General features: G+C 51.9%; 1 protein-coding gene across 5 annotated transcripts in view; it reads right to left on the reverse strand.

Moving 5' to 3' along the window:
• The window catches only part of MAP4 (microtubule associated protein 4), a 151,083-nt gene that overhangs the window by 50,109 nt on the left and 76,104 nt on the right, over window positions 1-24,870 (reverse strand). For all 5 annotated transcript variants that reach the window (XM_066313195.1, XM_066313220.1, XM_066313212.1 and 2 more), the window contains exons 5-12: window positions 16,929-17,042; window positions 11,762-11,872; window positions 10,536-10,664; window positions 9,856-9,930; window positions 8,857-9,000; window positions 4,601-5,548; window positions 3,418-3,561; window positions 2,665-2,805 (exon numbers count right to left, since the gene is read on the reverse strand). In XM_066313195.1, the coding sequence (XP_066169292.1) occupies window positions 2,665-2,805; window positions 3,418-3,561; window positions 4,601-5,548; window positions 8,857-9,000; window positions 9,856-9,930; window positions 10,536-10,664; window positions 11,762-11,872; window positions 16,929-17,042 (1,806 nt within the window). The remainder of the gene's footprint in view (window positions 1-2,664; window positions 2,806-3,417; window positions 3,562-4,600; window positions 5,549-8,856; window positions 9,001-9,855; window positions 9,931-10,535; window positions 10,665-11,761; window positions 11,873-16,928; window positions 17,043-24,870) is intronic.

Genomic DNA, 24,870 nt, shown 5'->3' on the forward strand with positions numbered 1-24,870 from the left:
GCAGGGACACAGCCTCCCTCTCTGCCCTTATCCCTGCCCTCCTTCACCTTATCAGCTACCTGAGGAAAGCTCTCTGCATCCATCTTATCCCCCAGGAAAGGCTGCTGGGAAAAGCTCCTTTCCCCTTTTCTGTTCCTTCCATCGCTGCCTCTTTTTTTGGGCTTGTCTGCAGGACAGGCCTGTGGCTGTGCCCTGGCAGGAACAGCCTGGCCATTTTCAGGAGAAACTCCTTCCTTCCCAGCCTCACGTGTGCTCCCTCCATCAGTGCCTTTGTCCCCATCCTCTGAGAGCACCACCTGCTCCCAGCTGCTCTTCATCCTTTTGCCTTTCCCCTCGCTGCGCTTTCTCCTGGGCCTGTCCAGCCCCTGGGGCAGAGTGGGATCTCTCCCTGGCTGCTGCTGGGGAGGAGTGGATCCTGTCCCTGGGGCTGGGGGATGTGCTGGCAGCCCCCTGGCCCCTGCCTGCCCAGGGCTGGGCTCTCTGGGGGCATCAGGAGCAGCCTCAGCCCTTCCGTGCTGCACGGTCAGAACCTCCCCCGGCCTTGGGGACACTGAGGCTGGGACAGGAGCTCCAGGAGCATCCACTGGGCTCCTCAGTCCTCCCTGTGACCCTCTGTTCCTTTCTCCAGCTGCCCTTGGCTCTGTAGGGAGCTTGTCCTGCAGGTGAGGCTGTTTGGGGGGTTCCTTCTCAGCCCCTTGGCTTTTCTCCCCGTTTTCCTTGGCTGCTGTTTCCAGAGGAGGCTGATGGACAGAGTCACTGGGTGCTGCCTGCCCTGGAGATGGGCTTTGAGGCTCCTCGTTTTTCTGGGAAAGGGGCAATTCCAAAGGTTTGGTCTGGAAGGGAGTTTCTGCTTGGCTCAGGCTGACCATCAGATCAGCACTTTTGGATTCCTTGTCCTCCCTCTTGTCGTTTGGATTGGGGGAATCTCTCTCCATGGCCTTGCTGGGTCCCTTTGCTGTGGCACATTCCTGCACTTTAGCCTCACCCCCCTGCTCCAAGGGAACCTCCTGGCTCTTGCCTTTAGGTTCCAGCACACGGCTGCCATCTCTCCTTCCCTCTGTTTTCATTCCCCCCCTGGGTTTGGCATCCAGCACAGGGGATTTGGGGGGCTGCTGTCCTGGCAAGGCCTTTTGCTCCTCCAGGGCATGACTCCCAGTTGTTCTTTTAGCATCCTTGGGCACATCCAGAGCTCTGCTGCCCGAGGGTGTTCCAGGACACACGTCTGGATTCTGCCCTCCTGGCCCAAAGGGAGCATTCCTGGCAGCCCTGGAGCCTGCTCCATTCTCCTCCCAGAACTCCAGCCCTCTTGGCAGCTGGCTCCTCCTTTGTTTGGGCTTCTTCTTCTTTTTCTTCACGAGGGCACCTTCCACATCCCAGTTTTCCTGGGGGGGATCTCTGCAGCTCTCCACAGGCTCTGTGGGGACACTGGTGGCCTTTTGGTGAGGAACCCTAAAGCGAGGGGATGCTCCAGCACCACAGCCAAGCTCCACTGTGGAACAGGGATCTGCTCTGGGCTCAGGACTCTTCTGCTGTGGGACACCTACAGGATGCTCCTCTGGCACATCTGTGAGAGGCACTGGGGCAGCTTTTGCTCTGCCAAACCCACGGTCCCTGGATTTGGGAGCTTGCCTGACTTGTGCAGTGGGAAGACCTGGAATACAGGAAGCCTGCTCAAACATCAAGGCCGCCATTTGCTCCAGCCAAGAAATAATCAAAGTATTCTCTAGGTGCCTGCAGCCCTCTCCAACAGGCCATAGAGGCAGAGATGTGCAGGATTTCCCAGCACTGGAACCACACCAGAGCCACCCTGGGAGGGCTGGGGTAGGTATTGACCCCGACACCTGTGAAATCCACCCCAAATCCTTCCATCAGGGCTGTTTAAACACAAGCCTGACACAGGCTCTTACCCCACCAGTTCTCGTAAGGACATGCCATTGCTTTTTAAAAATGCATTAAGGATCCATTTTGTCTCAGCGAGACAAGATCAGAGAGAGGCTTTTTTTATCTCTCTAGCTGGCACCCTTCCAGAGTGGGAAAACAGAAGTTTAGTGGGAAGATGGGAAGAGAGATGGGGGCAGCAGAGCCAGGTTTGCCCAGCAGCCAGGGTGGAAGCAGTGGGAGGCAGAGCCTCTGTCCCCAAGGTCACCTGCTGTGTCCCTGGGGATCCCTCAGCTGGGTCTGAGGAGAGGAGCAGCCTTTGTCACTCAGCCCACAAATGCTCCTCCACACCAAGGGTGAGCAGCACCAGCTCCTGTGTGGGCTGTGCCAGTGGAGCAGGAGGAAATCACACCTTCCTTTGGCACACAGCTCCATCGGGAAGGAGATCCTCCCTGGGAACATCCTCCTAAGAATTAATGATCCCTTTCCATAGCAAAACCCAAGCCAGTGCTGATGGCCCGGAGGTGAGGAGCTCTGCAATCCTCCAGCAGAGCTGTGAGCCAGCCCCAGGGATAAAGCACCCAGAGCACCCAGATTTGGGCTTGCAGCTGGAACACGGAGGGAACAGAGCCTTGGAGGGGAGGCTGAGCCCAGCACCAGAACACTGAGAGGCACACCAAGACATTTCTGCTTGCCCACAGCCAGCAGCACAAGGTGAAGAGTTCCCAGAGGAGGTTTCCACGAGGAAATGGGAGTTATTCTTTTACATTATGATTTATATCCTACCTGTGGGCTCCTGCAGGGTTTTCCCTTCCTGAGGCTCTGTGTGTTGGACGTGGTTGTGCTCCTCCTTTTGTGCCTCACCATTCTCAGCAGGAGCAGATTTTTCTGGAAGCTCTTTATTTTCTAATGCTTCTTTTGCTTCAGCTGCAACACGAAAGACAAGAAGAGAAAGCTTCAGGTCTCAGGAGCAGAGGCAGCCTGCAGCCAAACCCCCAGCCCTTGCAAAGGGGTTAATTTGGTGTTTAACAGGAATAAAGTTTATGAGACACGGTCGGTTCATCTCCTCACACTCCCATTTCAGCAGCCCTTTGATATTTTGCACATGCCAAGGTGAGGGTAGGACAAGAAGCAGGGGCTGTTTCAGGGCTTAAGCACAGGGTGAGGCTTTGTTTGGGTTTTTCCTCTTTGTCATCAAGCCAATTCAGACTGTCCCAGCTTCCCACTGGGAATTCAGATCCAGAAAGAACTCCATTATCAGCCCGGAGAGTCCCTGGCTAAGGCTGATCATCTTGTATTCACCCACACCTTACAATACATCCCCAGAGCCACCACAACATTCCTCACTCTGCCTAATTACAGCCACTTGGAATCTGTAAGGCCTAATTACACGGCAGAGCAGTTCTCCCTGTCATTAACTTTATTTCCATTTTAAATGGAAAGGAAAAACGATGGCAGACACTGGTACAACAACTGTGCCCGAGGAAGAGAAGGACAAGTTCTGTGGATGGCAGCACACACTCAAAGCACATTTCTCACCTGCTGGCTCCCAGTGGTGGTTGGTTTTGCCAGGAATGTGCTCATCCAAGGGGCTTGTGGGGGGTTTCCTGTCCTTCAGCTTCTCTGAGAGATCCTCACAAACTTCTGGGGATTTGGATTCCGCTTCCACCTTTGCTGTCGTTTCTGCAAGTGGAATGGACAGAGGGAAAAAAATCCTGTTTTTTAAATGTAGATCAGATTAAATAAGATAAAAATCACTCCCTTGTCTGATTTTTTTAATCTTCTCCAAGGAACTGAAGGGTTTCCTTGCTTTCAAAACCTGATTTTTAGGATTTTTACCTCCCTGCATTGTCTTGCACTTCCTCCTTTATTCACCCACCTGGGCCTCTCAGTCACTACATTCTAGTGGGGTTTTTTGGTTAAAACTTCTCTCTTGAAATTTAGCCTCATCATTAAAGATTAAAAAATTATAAACCTTTAAAAAATCCAAAAAAAAAAAAAAAAAATCCCAAATGAAAAACCCAAACCGAACAAAAACCGAAAAAACCGAAACAATAGCCCCATTAAAAACATTTAAAAAACCATAAAAAGTATTAGAAGATAAGAAAAAAAAATCTCATTCCAACCCCATCCACAACCAATTCACATATGCTGCCTCTGCCCAGGACTATTTGATGCATTTCAATATATAAGTACAGTTTTGGAGAGCAGTTTTCTCTCCAGAGGGATGGTGTCCCTGGAGAAATCCACTCAGCACAGCAAAACCTGCACCAAACACACCTTTCCCAGCACTTCAACACCTCCAGCCATCCCAAGGCAAGCTCCCAAAATGATCAACTGAGCCTTTGAGTCTCTTCAGAAATGGTTTTCAGGAACCTGTGTCTGTCATCTCTGTGTCCCACAGGATCTGGGAGGTTTTGGTGGGAGCTGAGGGTGGTGCTGACCCTCACCAGGCACCAGCAGGGCTGAGCCAACCTCTCCATGGCTGTCCTTGGAGCACTCAGCACTGCTCAGAGTGCCCAGTGCAAATTAAATCATCATTAAAACCCTCTGGGTTTATGTTTTACAAGTGAAGAACCCCCATGAAGCATTTTCTGTGTGTCCTGAGCTCTCCCCAAGGTGCTTCCCCCAAAGCCAACCCAACGCCGGGCTCCACAACCTCCGAGGCCTTTTCCAACCTGAATTATCCCTGGCTGGGGTGCTGGGATTTGAGCCCACTCACCTGCAGGAGACTTGTCTTGCTGCTCAGGTGTCAGCAGCTCCCCAGACACAGCAATCCTGGGGGCAGCTGCAGGGCCAGGCTGAGCCTCCACGGACACGTTCCCGGCATCCACGGCAGGGACAGGAGCTGCAGGAGCAACCCCAGAATCCAGGGCACGCTGCTGGTTGACTTCTGCTGCTGGAGCAAACTCTGCATCTGCTGCTGGGCCAAACTCAGAGCCCAGAACGTGCTGAGCTTTGTTATCTGCTGCTGCAGCAAATCCCAAATCCAAGGCAGGGTGAGGTTCTGCATCCGGTGCTGGGGCAAATCCCAAATCCATGTTCTGGTGGGATTCTGTACCTGCTGCTGGGGCAAATCCCAAATCCATGTTCTGGTGGGACTCCACACCTGCTGCTGGGGCAAATCCCAAATCCATGTTCTGGTGGGATTCTGTACCTGCTGCTGGAGCAAATCCCAAATCCATGTTCTGGTGGGACTCCACACCTGCTGCTGGGGCAAATCCCAAATCCATGTTCTGGTGGGACTCCACACCTGCTGCTGGGGCAAATCCCAAATCCAGGTTCTGGTGGGATTCTGTACCTGCTGCTGGGGCAAATCCCAAATCCACGTTCTGGTGGGATTCTGTACCTGCTGCTGGGGCAAATCCCAAATCCATGTTCTGGTGGGATTCTGTATCTGCTGCTGGGGCAAATCCCAAATCCATGTTCTGGTGGGATCCAGCCTCCGCTGGCGTGGCGAAGCCGAGCTCTGTCCCCAGGGTGGACACGTCATTGACACCTTTGGGAGGGGTGGCTTCAGGTGCAGGAGAAAAGCCCACGTCAGTGGCCTGGGAAGGGCTGGCTGCTGCAGGCCCTGGGGCTGGGGCAGGTTTGGTGGCCCCAGCAGGGACAGCCCCAGCCTTCTCTGCGGGAAGGGTCGCGGCGTCGGCGGCGGGAACAGAGGCTGCACCTGCCCAGGAGCACGGACACCACACGTCAGGGACAAAGCCCTGCAACACCTGACCTGCTGCTGTGAGCTGGGGGACACACAGGGCTCACTGCCTGGGTCTCCCAGCACCACCTCCTCCCCCTGGCAGCAGGGCACCCCACTTATTCCAGTCTTTATCCAAGAGCTTTTCCTGCCGCAGCCCCTCGTGCCCTGCCTGCCCTCCTGCCTGCACTGGGGCTGCCATCTGCTCCCAGCAGCAGCCCAGGGTGGATTGTTGCTGTTCCAAACCTCCCTGATGCCACACGGCTGGCCAAGGGCAAGAGCTGCTGGATCCTCTGCCAGGAGCACATTCCAGCAGAGCCCAGACAGGAATGACAGCAAGAGGTGGCTCTGCTGAGCCCCAGCAGGGTTTGGGCTGGAGGCACCTTGAAGATGTCCCAGATCCAGCTCCACTGCCTTGTCCTGGGCAGGGACACCTGCAGGGATGGGGCACCACAGCCTCTCTGCAATGCTGTTGTCCTCTCTACTGCAGGACACAGAAAAGGGGGCATCACCTCTGTAAGCCCAGCAGGTTTTCCAAGAGCAGAAGCCCTGACCCACTCCAAAGCTGCACACTTCATTCTGAACCTGGTTTGTGCTGGTGGTGGGGGGTTGGTTGGTGCTCAAACAGGAGCTTTGGCACTCCTGACACAAAATCCTCCCACGAATCCCAAAGTCCCTCTATTCCTTCCAACTGGCCTCGTTCATTTTTCTTACACAGTATCTCCTACCGCTGAGCTGGTAGCTGCAAACCAACATTTGTCACTTCACAGCACAATCAAACCTCTGCATTTAAGCTCCTATTTGCCTAAAATCCCCTTAAAGGAGGTTTTTCAGTCAGTTTTTGTTTAATGTCTCAGCTGTCCAGAGGCAAGTTTTTCCAAATGATCAGTGCCAGAAGCACTGGAGCTCTTCTGCAGCTCCTCATCTCAACAGCCCCAAGCTCTGCCCACCCTCTGTGTCTTGCAGCTCAGTGCCCTGAACATCTCCCATCTATTGCTGATGACCAAAAAATAAGATTTCTACTGATTTTTTTCAGCCACATCTAAAAATATCCTTCCCCAACCAACGGAAAATGTATTAAATCTAAATTAGATACTTAAACTGAAGTCAGAAAGAAATAGAAAAATGGAAAAAGTCCCTTTTAAAATGGTACTTAAGGATCCATTTAGATAAAACAAATCTTTTGGTGAACCAAACCAAAAGGATCCATCATGCACCAGCCCTCATTTGGGGTTGACTTTGGTGTGGGTTTTTTAAGTGATATGATCTTCTTCAAAAGAAAACGTAAAGATTGTGATTTTACACATGAGTAAGACTGTCAATAAATAGATATTAAAAGTAATATGGATGTTCCTTGGAGAATTATGGAAAAGTGGGATAAAGTATTAGGAAACTGGACAACAACTGGCACTATGAGTCTGTGTGTAAGTATGTTAAAATGTTTTTTTTTTAAGAGAATCTTTTAAAAGGACAGGTTTAAAGGTACTTGTGAACAGATCTGACACTTGGGGCCATGGGTCAGTGCTGGGGAAGGGCTGGACCAGGTGACCTCTGAGGCCTTTTCCAACCTCAGCCATTCCCTCACTCTGTGCCCTGCCCACAGCCTTGGGATCTTCCTGGAGCCAACATCTGGAGACAGCAAAGGACCATGGAATCAGCTCCTGGACTGGGACACAAGTGAGCAGATCTGCTGCTTCTCCCTCAGGTGTCCCCAGAGCTGCAGGCACAGCAGGATCTGTTCTGGCCCTCAGTTTGGGATGGACACTGAGTGCTGTGTCCAGTTTGGGATGGACACTGAGTGCTGTGTCCAGTTTAGGATGGACACTGAGTGCTGTGTCCAGCTCTGGGTGTCTCAGTTTAGGATGGACACTGAGTGCTGTGTCCAGTTTGGGATGGACACTGAGTGCTGTGTCCAGTTTGGGATCTCAGTTTGGGATGGACACTGAGTGCTGTGTCCAGCTCTGGGATCTCAGTTCAGGATGGACACTGAGTGCTGTGTCCAGCTCTGGGATCTCAGTTTAGGATGGACACTGAGTGCTGTGTCCAGCTCTGGGATCTCAGTTTAGGATGGACATTGGGACCCTTGAGCCCATCCAGAGGAGGCCACGGGGCTGGTGAGGGGCTGGAACACAAACCCTGTGAGTAAGGGCTGAGGAACCTGGGGTTGTTTAGTCTGGAGAAAAGGAAACTCAGGGGTGATCTTGTCACTCTCTCCAACTCCCTGAAAGGTGGCTGTGCTCAGGTGTGGGTTGAGCTCTTTCTCCAGGTAGCAACTGACAGAACAAAAGGACACAGTTTCAGCTGCACCAGGAGAAATTTAGGCTGGATATTAGGGACAAGTTTTTCATAGAAAGAATAATAACGTTCTGGAATGGTCTGCCTGGTAGAGTCACCATCCCTGAATGTGTTTAAAACAAGACTGGATGTGGCACTTGGTGCCATGGATTAGTTCAGGTGTTGGGGCTGGGTTGCACTTGATGATCTTGGAGGTCTCTTCCAACCTGGTGATTCTGTGATTCTCTGATTCTGTGTGATTCTGATGCTATGATTCTGTGGTTATGTGATTCCGATTCTGTGATTCTGATGCTGTGATGCTGTGATTCTGGTTCTGTGATTCTGATTCTGTGATTCTGATGCTGTGATCCTGTGATTCTGTGTGATTCTGTGATGCTGTGATTCTCTGATTCTGTGATGCTGTGATTCTCTGATTCTGTGATGCTGTGATTCTGATGCTGTGATTCTGTGGTTCTATGATTCTGTGATTCTGTGATTCTGTGGTTCTATGATTCTGTGATGCTGTGATTCTGTGGTTCTATGATTCTGTGGTTCTATGATTCTGTGATGCTGTGATTCTGTGGTTCTATGATTCTGTGGTTCTATGATTCTGTGATGCTGTGATTCTGTGGTTCTATGATTCTGTGGTTCTGTGGTTCTATGATGCTGTGATTCTGTGGTCCTATGATTCTGTGATTCTGTGGTTCTATGATTCTGTGATGCTGTGATTCTGTGGTTCTATGATTCTGTGGTTCTATGATTCTGTGATGCTGTGATTCTATGATTCTGTGATGCTGTGATTCTGACGCTGTGATTCTGTGTGATTCTGTAATTCTGTGTGATTCTGATGCTGTGATTCTGTGGTTCTGTGATTCTGTGGTTCTATGATTCTGTGACTCTGTGATCTGTTCCCACCTCGCCGCGTTTCCCCCAGGAGAGACAATTCCACGTTTTCCCACCTCTGCAGCTCGCAGCCCAAAGCCTGCCCCAGCCCTGAGGCTGCAGGAGCTTACCTGGGGCAGGTCCCTTTGGTCCCTCGGTGGCTGCAGCCTCCCCTGGGAAGGCTGAGGCTGCAGCAGGGACGTTCCCAGGCGCTGCTGCTGCCGTGGGGCTCTCGGGCAGCCTGGTCCTTATGGCTTCTGTGGCTGCAGGGGGCACTGGGGACAACAGCAGCTGGCATCAGCCCCTGGGCACACGGCTCCTCCCTGGAGCTGCTGGCACTGGGGACACCCCGAGGGGTGCCTCAGCCACCCCAGGGAGGGAGCTGCCCCTCAGCAGCCCCATCAGCTCGGAGAAAATCTGCTTTTGTTGCCCACTCTCAGGAAAATAAATTTGTGCAGCACCCAGGGAAACTCTTGAATGCCAGGAGAAGTGGTGAAGTTGGGGAGTGTTGAGTTACAAACCCTCCCAGCTCCAGCTCCAGAAACATTTCCTACCCATGACCAGGGTGAAACCATTCTCAGCTTCTTCATAGAAATAAAGATCCCATTATGGGACAAGTTCTGTAATGCACACAAATTCCCAGTGGGATGATGTCCCTGTGGAGCTTCAAAGATTTAACTGTGACCAGGATTTAAAGGTAACTGTAAAATCCCAGACAGATCTGGGTGGGAAGGGACCTTAAGGACCACTCAATCCCACCCCTGCCATGGCAGGGACACCTTCCACCATCCCAGGCTGCTCCAAGCCCTGTCCAACTTTTCCTTGGGCACTGCCAGGGATCCAGGAGCAGCCACAGCTTCTCTGGACACCCTGTGCCAGGGCTGCCCACCCTCCCAGCCAGGAATCCCTTCCCAAAATCCCATCTAACCCTGCCCTCTTTCAGTTTAAAGCCATTCCCACCCCTCAAAGATGCATTTCCAGTCTGAACTGATGTGAGCAGCAGGAACAGTGCTGTCCCTTGGTCCCAGCCTCGTGTCCCTTGAGGAGGCAGACAAGGACAGGAGCTGCTCCTGCTGCCCAGGAGCTCTCTACCAACACCTCCTGCAGCTCAGCTCCAAACTGCTCTTTACCTGGTGGCTCAACAAAGAATGAGGTATCTGGTCCCTTCATGTCCTGCTGAGCTCCCATCCAGTATTCTTCAGGTGCTGTGGGGAACAAACACACTGAGCCCAGCCCTGACCCCACCGGGGGAAGTCTGGGTGCCCAGTTCATCCTCTGGGAACTTTTCAATTCCCTCTAACTGTTCTTCCATGATTATTGGGAGTGAAAGCTCCCATCAGACAAGAGTGACACCCAGCACTGACCCCAGGAGCCAAAAGAGGAGTTTCTTCCCTCAGCTCTTCTGGGCAGCCCTGCCTAAGCAGGGGATTGGGAAACTTCCAGCCTCAACCATCCTGTGATCTCCTGATGCAGAATCCCAGATTGCTTTGGGCTGGAAGGGGCCTTAAAGCTGGTCTCATGGGCAGGGACATGTCCCACTGTCCCAGGGTGATCCAAGCTCCATCCAGCCTGGCCTTGGGCACTGCCAGGGATCCAGGGGCAGCCACAGCTGCTCTGGGCACCCTGTGCCACCCTCCCAGCAGAACATCCCCCCTGAACCAACAGCTGCCCAGGCCAAGAGGAAACTTTCCAATCTGGACTCATTTTATGTATCAACTCCCCACCAAGATTCTTTAGGGCTCGTGGACTGGCATTTTCCAGCTGCAAACCCTCCAAACCCAGGCAGGAGGAGAAAACATTTGTTTCTCACCTGCTTTTCCTGACAGGAATTCTGTGCCTGACTCCAGGCCAATGAAGGCTGATGGGTCCAGAGCTTCTGCAGGGGAATACAGAGAGCCCAGGAAAGGTTGTTCAGGTCCCATCATGGATCCATGTGGAGCTAAGGAAATAATAAAACCTCGGTTAATCACCAGCCTTAATGTCTCCTCTCCTAAATTTCAACTCCTACCACACTTGGACTGTTCTCAGCAGTTCAGATAGATCTGCATCAAATGTTAGTTCTGCTTCACAAGACCATGAATTCTGTATTTAATAGAACTTTCTGACAAGGTGTAAGAGAGTAAACACAGGGAAATGATTTCCTTTGGCCTTCTGCTTCTGCTCCCACGAATTCCTGCTGGTGATCCCTTAATAACCCAATAGTAATATAATAACCCCAGAGCTGAAATCCTGAAGAGCACTTTGCTGAAACAGCTCCTGAGTGTCTGGGGTTTAGCCATTAAAACAAAGCAGGGAAAAAAGGGCTTGTGACTTTACAACCTTCATTTTCAGTGAGTGTGTCTTGGGTTGCAACGCCAGATGTAACCAAAAGTCTGTATCCTATTGCCAGCTGCTAAAACCCCTTGGGGAGGTGTTTTCTTTATCCTTTCCAGGAGCCATCCTCCCTGCAGGGGTATCTGCTGTCCATGGGCCATCCAGGCTCACTGCAGGGCTCAGACAATTCCAGTATCCCATGGGGAGAGGCTCCACCCAGGGGGAGGAGCCCAGCATTCCCACCTGGATCACACCTGGGGTTCAGAACACCAGCACAGCCTGTGTGCACTGGATTCCCAGAGGAGACCAGACCCAGCTCAGCACCACTGGACCCTTCTCCAGGATCATCTCTGCTCCACCAGAACCACATCTGGCACTGCAGGAGGACTGACACCAACACCCTGACCAACAACAGGGGCTCAGGTCATATTCTGACCCTCTCAGTGTTTTCTTTTATTTATTTGTTTGCTTTTTTTGTACTAGGACATTTTTATTTTTAATCTTCCTAGCAAAGAAGATTATTCCCATGCCCACCTCTCTGCCTGCAAGCCCCTTAGTTCCCAAATTATACTAATCAGGAGGGAGAGGGGGTTTACACTGCCCATTCCAAGGGAAGCTCTGGCTTTCCCTGGCTGACTCCTGCCTTCCCAAACCAAGAGACCACAGCAGACCCCAGAGGAGCCCCCCAGGGCCATGTGGGGAGGGGTGTCAGCAGGAGCTCACCCAGGATGTCCCTGGAGGTGTCGGTGTGTCCTGGGAACAGCGGCACGTTCCTCATGTCCGTGGGGAAGGACAAATCCGGCAGAGTGTCCCCTCTGTGGATGCTGAAGGGGTCTGGCAGAGACACAACCAGGCAGGGTCACCACACAGGGGACAAGGAAGGTGATTGGAACTAGAGGGTGAAGGTCCCAGGGCTGCACTTCCAAGGAAAAGCTGCTTTTGGGATTCTTCACCAGGAGCAAAGCCCTTTGCAAAGACAATTTACACCCAGCAGTAACACTCAGGCTGGTTTCTGGGGAAAGAGGATCATGACTGCTCCTGGAGAAACTGTGCCCATCCCTCCAGGAGGAACCATCTGCTTCTGCCCTGAGGGACACATCCCACGAATCTGAGTCAGGAACAAGGGCTCAGCTCAGCCCAGAGCAGGGAAAGGAGTGGGATCTCTCTGCTCCTCCATCCAGGAACTGCACCCCAGAATGAACTGGGGTCATGGACTGGTGTTTTAACCAAGGTATTGGGAAATTAAATCAGCTCCCAGTGTCCCAGGCAGATTGTCCAGGGCTGGACAGGGCTTGGAGCAGGCTGGGATAGTGGAAGGTGTCCCTGCCCATGGCAGGGTGGGACTGGATGAGCTTTAAGGTCCCCTCCAGCCCTGTCCTCTGGCACTGGGATCCATTCCCTGTGTCCTGTCCCTCCAGCCCTTGTCCCCAGTCCCTCTCCTGGAGCCCCTTCAGCCCTGGCAGGGCTCTGAGCTCTCCCTGGAGCTTCTCCTCTCCAGGGGCACACCCTATTCCCACACACTCCCATTTCCTCCAGTTAAACCCAGCTCAGAGGGATTTGGCTGAGGGCTGTGGCTCATTTTCATGCCAGATGTGCTCCCTGCAGGGCTGACAGCCAAACCTGAGGTGTTCCCATGCCCACAGTGTGCTGGGATGTCAAGCTCAGGTGAGCTGAGTGAATCCCTTTATAAACCTGTCAGATTCTTTGAGATGCCAAGACAACGTCTTGCCTCGCAGCAACGTGCAGAATATTTTGATTTCAAGCTGTTCAGAACGGTTTTGCCAGGTCTGAACAACTGCCTTCCTTCCAATTAAATAAACAGCCCCCAAAAATATCATGGCTGAAACCAATTTAAAACTAGAAGAGGACCTGCTGATGTTCCCTCTTTGCCCAGAAAAAAATGGGCAACTCAGATCTCTGCTCCAGGGGGAAAAGGGGAGAAGTGTGAGAGCTGAAATGTCCCCTCTTCCTCCCCAAGGAACAAGGAATTACAGGGATCCTTCACACCACTGGCCAGAGAATCCTCTCCTTGGGAGGGAAACCATCCTCCCATTTTCCAAAGGGTGGGCACAAAGACTGAATAAACCCACAGACTTCCCTGAGTCTGGTGTTCCCAGTTTTCCCCTGTTGACAAGTGTGGGAAACAGATCTGTAGAAAATTTCTAAAGTTTGACAAAAGGCTCACAGAGTATGTATCAGTATGTAAACTTTGAGATAAGAAACTAAAATACTCCTATTCTTCTGGCCAAAAGAACACTGGCTGATGGGCCAGGTATGGAAATTGGTCCCAATTAACAAATTTGACATCTGGCTCTTGAGCAGAACAACATCCATGTCCCATTCCTGCATCCACACAGCAACAGGAGGGAAAAGCCAACAAACCTGGGGCTGCTCCAGCTCTTCCATCAATCAGTTCTTATCCCTCTAAAAATGCATCAGCTCTTCACAGAACCCCTTACAGAGACTCAGCCAGTAAGAAAATCATGCCCTAAGCAGAGCTACAGCACTCAGAAGTATATTAAATAAAGAAATTCCATCCTGTATCTTTCAAGGTTGATTGCCTGGGATAATCTGGGCAGGACAGACATTTCCCAGGTGCTCCTGGAGCCAGCAAGCAATTTAATTTCAAAAACTAGGGGGTAAAAAAAAGGAAATTTGGAGGAGGCTGCTGGGTGAAAGTGGATCTGTTTGCAGGGTTGGGTTACACAAGGTGCAGCTCATTTTCAGCAGTGTCAGCTGCAGAGGCTGCAGGACAGGATGGGACACAGGGACAGGCACTGCCAGGAGCCTGGGGACACATCTGGGAGGGTTTCCACTGAAACCCACAGTGGCCACAGCATTCCCCAAAAACTGCTCTGGGCACAGAATCCCAGAATTGTGAGAGTGGGAAAAACCACGAAGATCATCAACTCCAGCCTTTGACCAAATACCCCAAAAACACAGCACAAAATGCTCTATCTGCTTGGGTTTTGAACACCTCCAAATCCTGCCCTGATCCCCCTGTGGATCCTGCCCTGATCCCCCTGTGGATCCTGCCCTGATCCCGCTGTGATTCCTGCCCTGATCCCCCTGTGGATCCTGCCCTGATCCCCCTGTGGATCCTGCCCTGATCCCGCTGTGATTCCTGCCCTGATCCCCCTGTGGATCCTGCCCTGATCCCCCTGTGATTCCTGCCCTGATCCCCCTGTGAGCTCTGCCCTGATCCCCCTGTGGATCCTGCCCTGATCCCCCTGTGGATCCTGCCCTGATCCCCCTGTGATTCCTGCCCTGATCCCGCTGTGGATCCTGCCCTGATCCCCCTGTGATTCCTGCCCTGATCCCCCTGTGAGCTCTGCCCTGATCCCGCTGTGGATCCTGCCCTGATCCCCCTGTGATTCCTGCCCTGATCCCCCTGTGATTCCTGCCCTGATCCCCTGTGGATCCTGCCCTGATCCCCCTGTGATTCCTGCCCTGATCCCCCTGTGATTCCTGCCCTGATCCCCTGTGGATCCTGCCCTGATCCCGCTGTGATTCCTGCCCTGATCCCCCTGTGATTCCTGCCCTGATCCCCCTGTGAGCTCTGCCCTGATCCCCCTGTGAGCTCTGCCCTGATCCCCCTGTGATCCCTGCCCTGATCCCCTGTGGATCCTGCCCTGATCCCCCTGTGAGCTCTGCCCTGATCCCCTGTGGATCCTGCCCTGATCCCCCTGTGAGCTCTGCCCTGATCCCCTGTGGATCCTGCCCTGATCCCCCTGTGGATCCTGCCCTGATCCCCCTGTGATTCCTGCCCTGATCCCCCTGTGATTCCTGCCCTGATCCCCTGTGGATCCTGCCCTGATCCCCCTGTGATTCCTGCCCTGATCCCCCTGTGAGCTCTGCCCTGATCCCCCTGTGAGCTCTGCCCTGATCCCCCTGTGATTCCTGCCCTGATCCCCTGTGATTCCTGCCCTGATCCCCCTGTGGATCCTGCCCTGATCCCCCTGTGATTCCTGCCCTGATCCCGCTGTGGATCCTGCCCTGATCCCCCTGTGATTCCTGCCCTGATCCCCCTGTGAGCTCTGCCCTGATCCCGCTGTGGATCCTGCCCTGATCCCCCTGTGATTCCTGCCCTGATCCCCCTGTGATTCCTGCCCTGATCCCCTGTGGATCCTGCCCTGATCCCCCTGTGATTCCTGCCCTGATCCCCCTGTGATTCCTGCCCTGATCCCCTGTGGATCCTGCCCTGATCCCGCTGTGATTCCTGCCCTGATCCCCCTGTGATTCCTGCCCTGATCCCCCTGTGAGCTCTGCCCTGATCCCCCTGTGAGCTCTGCCCTGATCCCCCTGTGATCCCTGCCCTGATCCCCTGTGGATCCTGCCCTGATCCCCCTGTGGATCCTGCCCTGATCCCCCTGTGATTCCTGCCCTGATCCCCCTGTGGATCCTGCCCTGATCCCCCTGTGGATCCTGCCCTGATCCCCCTGTGGATCCTGCCCTGATCCCCCTGTGATTCCTGCCCTGATCCCGCTGTGATTCCTGCCCTGATCCCCCTGTGGATCCTGCCCTGATCCCCCTGTGAGCTCTGCCCTGATCCCCTGTGGATCCTGCCCTGATCCCCCTGCGAGCTCTGCCCTGATCCCCTGTGATTCCTGCCATGATCCCCCTGTGGATCCTGCCCTGATCCCGCTGTGGATCCTGCCCTGATCCCGCTGTGGATCCTGCCCTGATCCCCCTGTGGATCCTGCCCTGATCCCCCTGTGGGCTCTGCCCTGATCCCCCCGTGATTCCTGCCCTGATCCCCCTGTGAGCTCTGCCCTGATCCCGCTGTGGATCCTGCCCTGATCCCCCTGTGATTCCTGCCCTGATCCCCCTGTGATTCCTGCCCTGATCCCCCTGTGAGCTCTGCCCTGATCCCCCTGTGAGCTCTGCCCTGATCCCCCTGTGATCCCTGCCCTGATCCCCTGTGGATCCTGCCCTGATCCCCCTGTGAGCTCTGCCCTGATCCCCTGTGGATCCTGCCCTGATCCCCCTGTGAGCTCTGCCCTGATCCCCTGTGGATCCTGCCCTGATCCCCCTGTGGATCCTGCCCTGATCCCCCTGTGATTCCTGCCCTGATCCCCCTGTGGATCCTGCCCTGATCCCCCTGTGGATCCTGCCCTGATCCCCCTGTGGATCCTGCCCTGATCCCCCTGTGATTCCTGCCCTGATCCCGCTGTGATTCCTGCCCTGATCCCCCTGTGGATCCTGCCCTGATCCCCCTGTGAGCTCTGCCCTGATCCCCTGTGGATCCTGCCCTGATCCCCCTGCGAGCTCTGCCCTGATCCCCTGTGATTCCTGCCATGATCCCCCTGTGGATCCTGCCCTGATCCCGCTGTGGATCCTGCCCTGATCCCGCTGTGGATCCTGCCCTGATCCCCCTGTGGATCCTGCCCTGATCCCCCTGTGGGCTCTGCCCTGATCCCCCCGTGATTCCTGCCCTGATCCCCCTGTGAGCTCTGCCCTGATCCCCCTGTGGATCCTGCCCTGATCCCCCTGTGGATCCTGCCCTGATCCCCCTGTGATTCCTGCCCTGATCCCCCTGTGAGCTCTGCCCTGATCCCCCTGTGAGCTCTGCCCTGATCCCCCTGTGAGCTCTGCCCTGATCCCCCTGTGAGCTCTGCCCTGATCCCCCTGTGATTCCTGCCCTGATCCCCCTGTGAGCTCTGCCCTGATCCCCCTGTGATTCCTGCCCTGATCCCCCTGTGATTCCTGCCCTGATCCCCATGTCCCAGCTCACTCCATCAGCCCCAGCTCCCCGGGAAGCCCTGGGCAGGGGCAGTGCAGGGGCTGCTGAGGGCAGAGGAGCAGAAGCTGGCCCAGGGCTGGAGGCAGGAGTCCCTGAGGTCCCCAGCTGGAGAAACCAGGGCAGCTCCAGGCTCCTGAGGTGTCCTACCGGCCATCTCCATGGGTTTGAAGCACAGCTCCCTCTCCTCTGCTGACCAGGAGTCGTTGCCATCCAGGAACTCTTTGTAGGACATCTTCTCATCCATGATTTCTCCTGGGAATACTGACATGGGAGAAGAGAACGAGCCAGTCAAAAGCCAGACACTGAAACATGTCAAATGGATCGCTGCGCCACGTGACAGATGTGACATCACCAGGTGACAGGGACTGGCAGCCAAACCACAGACCATAACATTCATGTTTTACTGGTTTGATCCAGCTCTTCAAATACAAGACCCTCAATAATGGGGATTTCTGTGTCCTGATGCACATGGAAGATCAAGAACAGACTCACACGGAAATGCTGTCCTGGTCCAAAGCCTCCAGTTGTACAAAAGGAATAAAACCATAAGGCTTTAAAACCTGAGGCTTTAAACAGGACAAACTTATGGAAAGGCTCAAAATTAATACCCAGACTAATGACTTTAAGCTTTATTTCCATTTTAACGAGGCCTGAATTTGTCAACTCTTCTGAGGACAACATCAGAGTTTTAACCTGGTTCCAGTTTCTTCTGGAAAGAAACACAGAAATATTGCCAGTGACTCCTTCTCTCACCCCCAATACACCATCCTCTGCTCTCTGCCAATAGAGCTCTTCATGCTTTGACTATTTCTACCTTCACTTGGGCTGACAATAGCTGGAGCTGGGGAGGTGAAATTCCTCACAAAACATCCCTGGATTTAACTCTTAATTCAGGGCCAAACTGCAGTTAATAGAAACAACCCCAGTGTTAAGGCACTGAAGGACCAGAAGGGAAAGAATTCAATAAAAACATGACCCTGGTCTTTAAAATCAACAACCTGGAGGTGGGCTGAGAGCTCACAGCAACGTGGGCAGAGATTCAACTACAATAATAATAATAATAGTAATAATAATAATAATAATAATAATAATAATAATAATAATAATGTGATTGAGAAAGAGCAAGATGATAAATGGCTTTTGTGGGGCTTGGAGTTTGTTTTACATCATAAACCAAGGAAAGGCCACCAGTGCAAATCATCAGTCATTTGCTCAGAGTTTGGGTTTAGAGGAGCAGGAGGGGATTCCTTGGAGTTTGAAACATGTCTAAACCTCTGGTTAGGGATAAATATGAAATATTACTTCGAATTAATAATATAATTAATCACATAAATAGTAATAACTTAAACAGTAATTTAAATAATAATACCTTTTATAATAATATAATATAGTGGATAATTTACATTGTATACGTTATAAATAAATGCAACATATCAATATATAGCATGTGTAACATATGTTATACAACCTATACATTACATATATTATAATGTATACGTTATGTATATATAATGTATATACATTATATACTTATGTATATTATGTATATATAATGTATATACATTATATACAATATATATATATAGGTATATTATATATACAATGTATATACATTGTATATATAATATACCAATAACATGTGTATATATATTACACATACATATATTTGTGTGTATATATATTATATATACATATATGTATATGTATTATGTATTATATATTATATATTATATATTATATACACATTACATTATTACATATATTATATATACATTACTGATACATTCTTGATACTTTTTATGTTTTCATGCACATTGTATTCTATATTATAATGTCTATTTTATAACATAATTTATAGATTTTCCTATGTTTTAGATACCTATACGTGATATAATTGTATATACTTATAAATATATGTAAATTCTGTATTATACATCCTTCCACACATGTTTTTATTTATACATGCACACAGACACAGACACATATCTATAAATAAAAATAAATGACTGTGTGCAATGACCAACAGAAATGATGTGAATGGTGCTTCCAGTCAGGCTCAGGAACTCCAAACGCTGCTGTGTCCCCAGGGCGTGGCCCTGTGAGCTCAGGGATGTGGGACACTGTGTGTGACACTGTGTGTGTGACACTGTGTGTGACATTCTGTGTGTGACAATCACTGTGTGACACTCACTGTGTGTGTGACACTGTGTGTGACATTCTGTGTGTGACAATCACTGTGTGACACTCACTGTGTGTGTGACACTGTGTGTGTAACACTGTGTGTGACACTGTGTGTGACACTGTGTGTGACAATCACTGTGTGACACTGTGTGACACTGTGTAACACTGTGTGTGACACTGTGTGTGACAGCCCCTCCGTGTGTCCCCTCTCTGGCTGTCCCCAGCTGCTCCCAGTCCCCTGCGGGTGACACGAGGGCAGTGCCATGCTCAGGGACACTGCTGCTGGCACCATGTCCCCAGAGCCCCCCTGTGCCTGGCCCCAGCTCCACCTGGGTGTCCCAGGGCAGCCCCACCCACTGCCAGCGGGCTGTGCCAGGCTGTCCCAGGCTATACCAGTCTATACCAGGCTGTACCAGGCCGTACCAGTCTGTGCTAGGCTGTGCCAGGCTGTACCAGGCTATACCAGGCCATACCAGTCTATATCAGTCTGTTCCAGGCTGTACCAGGCCATACCAGGCTATATCAGGCTGTCCCAGGCTGTGCCAGTCTATACCAGGCTATACCAGTCTATACCAGTCTATACCAGTCTATACCAGGCTGTCCCAGGCTATACCAGTCTATACCAGGCCATACCAGTCTGTGCCAGGCTGTCCCAGGTTATACTAGGCTGTCCCAGTCAGTACCAGTCTATACCAGGCTGTCTCAGGCTGTGCCAGTCTATACCAGGCTGTACCAGTCTGTGCCAGGCTGTCTCAGTCTATACCAGTCTGTACCAGGCTGTACCAGTCCATACCAGGCCATACCAGTCTATACCAGGCTGTCCCAGGCTATACCAGTCTGTACCAGTCTGCCCCAGGCTATACCAGTCTGTGCCAGGCTGTCCCAGTCTATACCAGTCTGTCCCAGGCCATACCAGGCTGTGCCAGGCTATACCAGGCCATACCAGTCTATACCAGGCTATACCAGTCTGTACCAGTCTATACCAGGCTGTCCCAGGCTGTGCCAGTCTATACCAGGCCATATCAGGCTGTACCAGTCTGTGCCAGGCTGTCCCAGTCTGTACCAGTCTATACCTGTCTGTGCCAGGCTGTCCCAGGTTATACCAGTCTATACCAGGCTGTCTCAGCCTGTCCCAGTCTGTCCCAGTCCGCACCAGCCCGTCCCAGCCTGTCCCAGGCGCAGCACAGACCCCCAGAGGTGCCGATCCCACCCCACAGACCCGGCGGGGTTTCTGCCCTCCTGCCCTGGGAAGCCCCGGTGAGGCCAGCTCCTCTCCCCTGTCCCCTGTGTCCCCAGAGCACAGCCTGGGCACTGCCACCCTGCCTTACTGCCACTCTGAGCCCTTTCCTCTGCCCGGTGACTCCGTGTGCCAGGGCTGACTTCAGCGGGAGCAGACACAGCTCCCAGGGCAGGGAACGTCACCTCTGCCTCCCCTGTGACAAAGGGACACGGGGAGCAGGAACCCCCCTGTGTCCTGGGGAAAATCCAGCCTGGGCAGTGCTCTCCGAGCCTGCAGCAGCTAAAGGCTGCTCACTTCAGGAGAAGATATTTTATTAATATTTGATTTGATAATCGAAGGTAATTTTTGGTAATATTTTATTTAGCTTGGCAAAGGGCTTTGGAGATCAAGTGCCAGTGCAATGTGTCAAGAGGCATTATTATTATTATTATTTACCCTTATTTGTGGTACAGAAGAGCAAGGGATTTAATTAGATGCCACTGTAAATTCCTCTAGACAGGAGCCTGTCATTTGTGTGTCTATAAAACTATTTAAAGCAAAAAAAAAAAAGAAGACACTAAAAGTCCTTGACAGTGTGAGGAAGAGCCTGGGAGCAGTTAAAAACATTCCAGAACTTCCTCAAAGATGATATTCTGATATTCTGACATTGACAGAGTGCTGAGACCCACACTGAGGCTGAGGGAGAGCACCCACAGCTTCTGAACTCGAAATCTTCGAAACAAATCTATTTGTTAGCATTAAAAATAGATTGGAATAATGCCACCATTAAAGATTTCCCAGGGAAGAACATAAACTTAGGGTCAGAAAGGTAAACCTGAACCACTTTGGGAGGTTTTTTTAGGGTTTTTAGAGGGGAACCTTCTCTTCTTCCTGGAGAAGGAAGGAGCAGCGGGACACCAAAGGAATTGCAATGGGAAATATTTCCATTTGACATCAGATGAAACCAAGTTGAGCAAAAAAAAAAAAAAACCTCTGTCAGTGTTTGCAAGCCCTGAGCTGCAGCAAAGCCCCAGAGCTGGCTGGAAGCTGCCTCAGGAGCAGTTGGGAGCTGCCTCTGCCAAATCCTGCCAAATCTGAACCCAAGACTGGGAGATTCTTCACACAGTATTTTCCCAACAGATGCAGATTAAAAATCCCAGCCCAGGCAGTGCTTCCCAGCTGGAATGTCGGTGCAAGGAGGGCTGAAGGCAGCTCTGGGACAAGCCTGGATCAGCCAGGACAACAGAGATTTCTGGATCACAGTCACCAGCACCAAAACCCCCTCTGCTATTCCCAAAACGTTTCCCAGGTTATTTGCCATGAAGTGGACACTTCCAGCATATCTGCCATCCCAATATTCACTTTCCCCTTATCAAACCTGGAGCACAAAACGTGAGCTCAGATTTCCCAAGGACTGGGAGAAGAGGATTTTCCAGTTCCAAAGCCAACCTCCCCAAACACATTCTGCCTCTGACCCACCAACAAAAACCACAAAAGCAACAAAAAGGAGAAGCCAAACTCCTCCAAGGCCCGGTGCTGCCAGTGCCCGTGAGTGTGCATCAGCAGCAGATAATGCACTCCACACAGAATGCAAATCTGACAGATCCCACGGACCTGTAAAGCAATTTTAGCAAGTATTAAAGCTGCCTGATAGCTGAAAAGCCGGTTACGAGCCCTGATAATATAAACCAGTGTAGGATTAGAGCTTACAAAGTCTTGCTTAAAGGAAAAAAAAAGACCATTAACAACGTACTTACAAAGCAAACTTGCTTCTGACAGTAAAAATAAGGCTCCCATGCAAGTAGAACTGATCCTGGGGCAGGGTGGGACATTCAGCAGGGCTGCTGATGGCAGGGAATTGTTTGTTTGAGCATCTCTCTGCAAAGGTCAGCGCGGTCACATCCAGCAATTCCCAGCTAAATCCAGCCAAAAGTGCCCTTTGTGGCCACCCACCCACGGTGCCAGGCTGGGAGCTGGGGCAGGAGCCAGGCCTGGAGCTGCTGTCACGCAGGACATCCCACGGGGAATGTCCAGCCACGGCCTCTCTGAGCACAGGATTACCCTCTAAAGCCTTGGTGCTGCAGGATGTGCTAATCTTGGGAGGTCACTGGCCAGACCTCGGGGTTAAGGATCTTCAAAATGACAAGTGAGCAGCCAGCAGAGAGCCCTGCCAGCCCCCAGCAGGGACAACGGGTTTGGGAGCTTCATCCCTGCAGTGCATCATCAAGGGAATTGGCCCACAGCAGCCTGGGGTGGGGGTTCCTCCCAGGCAGAGCTGGAGTTGGATCAGCCAGTGAATACCCATCAGGGATTCAGGGAATGGAAGTGCCCCCACACACATCCCCCTCTGCAGGGTGTGATGTGCTACCTGCAGCCTCCAAAAGGAGCTTCACAATCAGAGTCGTGGAAAGGTTTGGGCTGGAAAGGACCTGAAAGTCCATCCAGGGTCACCCCTGCCGTGGCAGGGACACCTTCACCGTCCCAGGGTGCTCCAAACCCAGCCTTGGGCACCTCCAGGGATCCAGGGCAGCCACAGCTGCTCTGGGAATTCCAGCCCAACCAGGAATTCCCAATTCCCAGTCTCCCACCCAGCCCTGCCCCTGGCAGTGGAAACCACTCCCTGTGTCCTGTCCCTCCAGCCCTTGTCCCAGGTCCCTCTCCTGGAGCCCTTTTAGGGTGCAGGGTCTCCCTGGAGCCTTTCCTTCTCCAGACTGGATGCTCTCAGGACTCCACAGGAGACTGAGACTGGTTTCAGCCTGTGAGAGGAGCTTCCTGTGCTCAGGACATTTATTCCCAGGAATTCTGATTCCCACCTGAGGGATTCAGGAGAACTTTGCCTGCATGTCCTGTCTGATTTTCAGGCACACACCCCTTCAATCTGCTGCCCAGTGGTGCTGTACAGGATGGAATATCAGGTGAAAACCCCAAGAGGCAGCCAAGACATTCCAGGGACATCATTTCCAGATATTCTTTGGGGTAAGGGAGGCCAAAGTTTCACCTGAAAGGTCCCAGGGTCCCTCCCCCAAGATGCTCAGGCTTTGTGCCTGCTGGCTTTAGAGCAAACATGGATCATCTTGTAGGAATATCCCCTCAGTGCTTTATCAGTCTCATCTTTTTGTAAAATAAAATATTGTCTAGTTCAGTTCAGAGTGAAGGCTCTGAAAATCCCCGTGAGTGAGTGCTGCAGACAAGCTTCACTAATCCCCAAAATCTAAGGGATAAGCACAGACAGGAACTACAGGGAAAAAGATGTCACCCAGGCACCCAAAGGGAGCTTGTACATTTTTATCCAAGGGGATCAGAGCTCCAGATCCCAAGAAGTTTTTGCATTTCATGAATATGTGCAGACTAAGCTGGCAGCCCTGATGGAGGAGAGCTCACCCAGAGCAGAGCTGGGGACTCTCTCCCTCTCCTCCTGTCCAAGTGAAATGCAGCAATCCCAGTTTATTGGGGAGTAAAAGCCCAGGGGACTGGACACTGGGCAGCCTGGCCAAGGAGGCTGTGACTCCAAACCCAGCTGAGCAGAGCAGGAGCAGAGGCTGCTCTGGCCAAAGGTTTCCTTCAGCCTCCTCAGCTCCAGAGTCTGGAGACAAGACACTTCTGTCCCTGCAGAACACAAAAGCTGAACTCCCAGGAGGAGCCAGTGCTGAGCCCAAATCTGGCTGAGATTACACCAAACACTTGAATGTCACAGAATATCAGAACGGTTTGGGCTGGAAGGGACCTTAAAGATCATCTCAGTCCAACCTCCCACTGTCCCAGGCTGCTCCAAGTGTCCAACTTGTCCTGGGCCACTTCCAGGGGTCCAGGGGCAGCCTCAGCTGCTCTGGGAATTGTACCCCAGCCTCTCCCCACCCACCCAGGCAGGAATTCTTTCCCAGTCTCCCACCCAGCCCTGCCATCCCCCCTTGCCCTGGCACTCTCCAGTCCTCTGCAATGAGAAGCAAATTAAATTCCAGCACTGAGCTGGATGGCAAGAAGATGATCAGGAATCTATTAAAGGCCCTGAAGAAACTGCAGGGCATTTCAGAGGGTGCTGACAGTTCCAGAAGGGTTTTAGTGCCTTCCCTCTGAAATTCCAGGCTGTTACATAACCCTGAATGCTGAAAGGGCTCCGTGAGTACGACTGTCACAACCAGTCTCTCCAAACTTCAGACATGCAAAGTCAGGAACTTGAAAGTTCAACACAAGGTTCATGTTCTGTCTTGGGAAAAAAAAAAAAAGAAATCTGAAAGGAGAAAAAAAAAATGCAGCTGCTACAGTTTCTTGTCCAGCTTTTTTTCCCTTTCTTGTTTCTCATTCCAGAGGGAATTTCTGGCAGGGATTGCTTTGTCATCAGTGGGGAGGTGGAACCACAGAGCTCCCCTGTCCCACCTCTGCTCTAATTGTTCCAGGTCTGTTCTGCTGCTCCTGTTCCCCACCAAAATGTCAGGCAGCTGCTCAGGGAGTGAGAAATCCTCAGCAAGGCTCAGATTTATTCCTCAGAGATTTATTCCTCAGAGCCCTGGAGCAGGGGACAGCTCCCACCTCTCCACACTCCTCACCTGGAACCAGACTCCTCTTTCAATAACACAGGCACCTGAAGCTCTGTTCTTAAACAAAAGACTCACTAAAGATTATTTGCACTGGAAATAGAGCAGGAGTTGGGAGCTGGAGAGGGACTGGGGACAAGGCACAGAGGGACAGGAC

The sequence above is a fragment of the Sylvia atricapilla genome, chromosome 1 (assembly GCF_009819655.1).
Source record: "Sylvia atricapilla isolate bSylAtr1 chromosome 1, bSylAtr1.pri, whole genome shotgun sequence".
Classification (NCBI taxonomy): Eukaryota; Metazoa; Chordata; class Aves; order Passeriformes; family Sylviidae; genus Sylvia; species Sylvia atricapilla.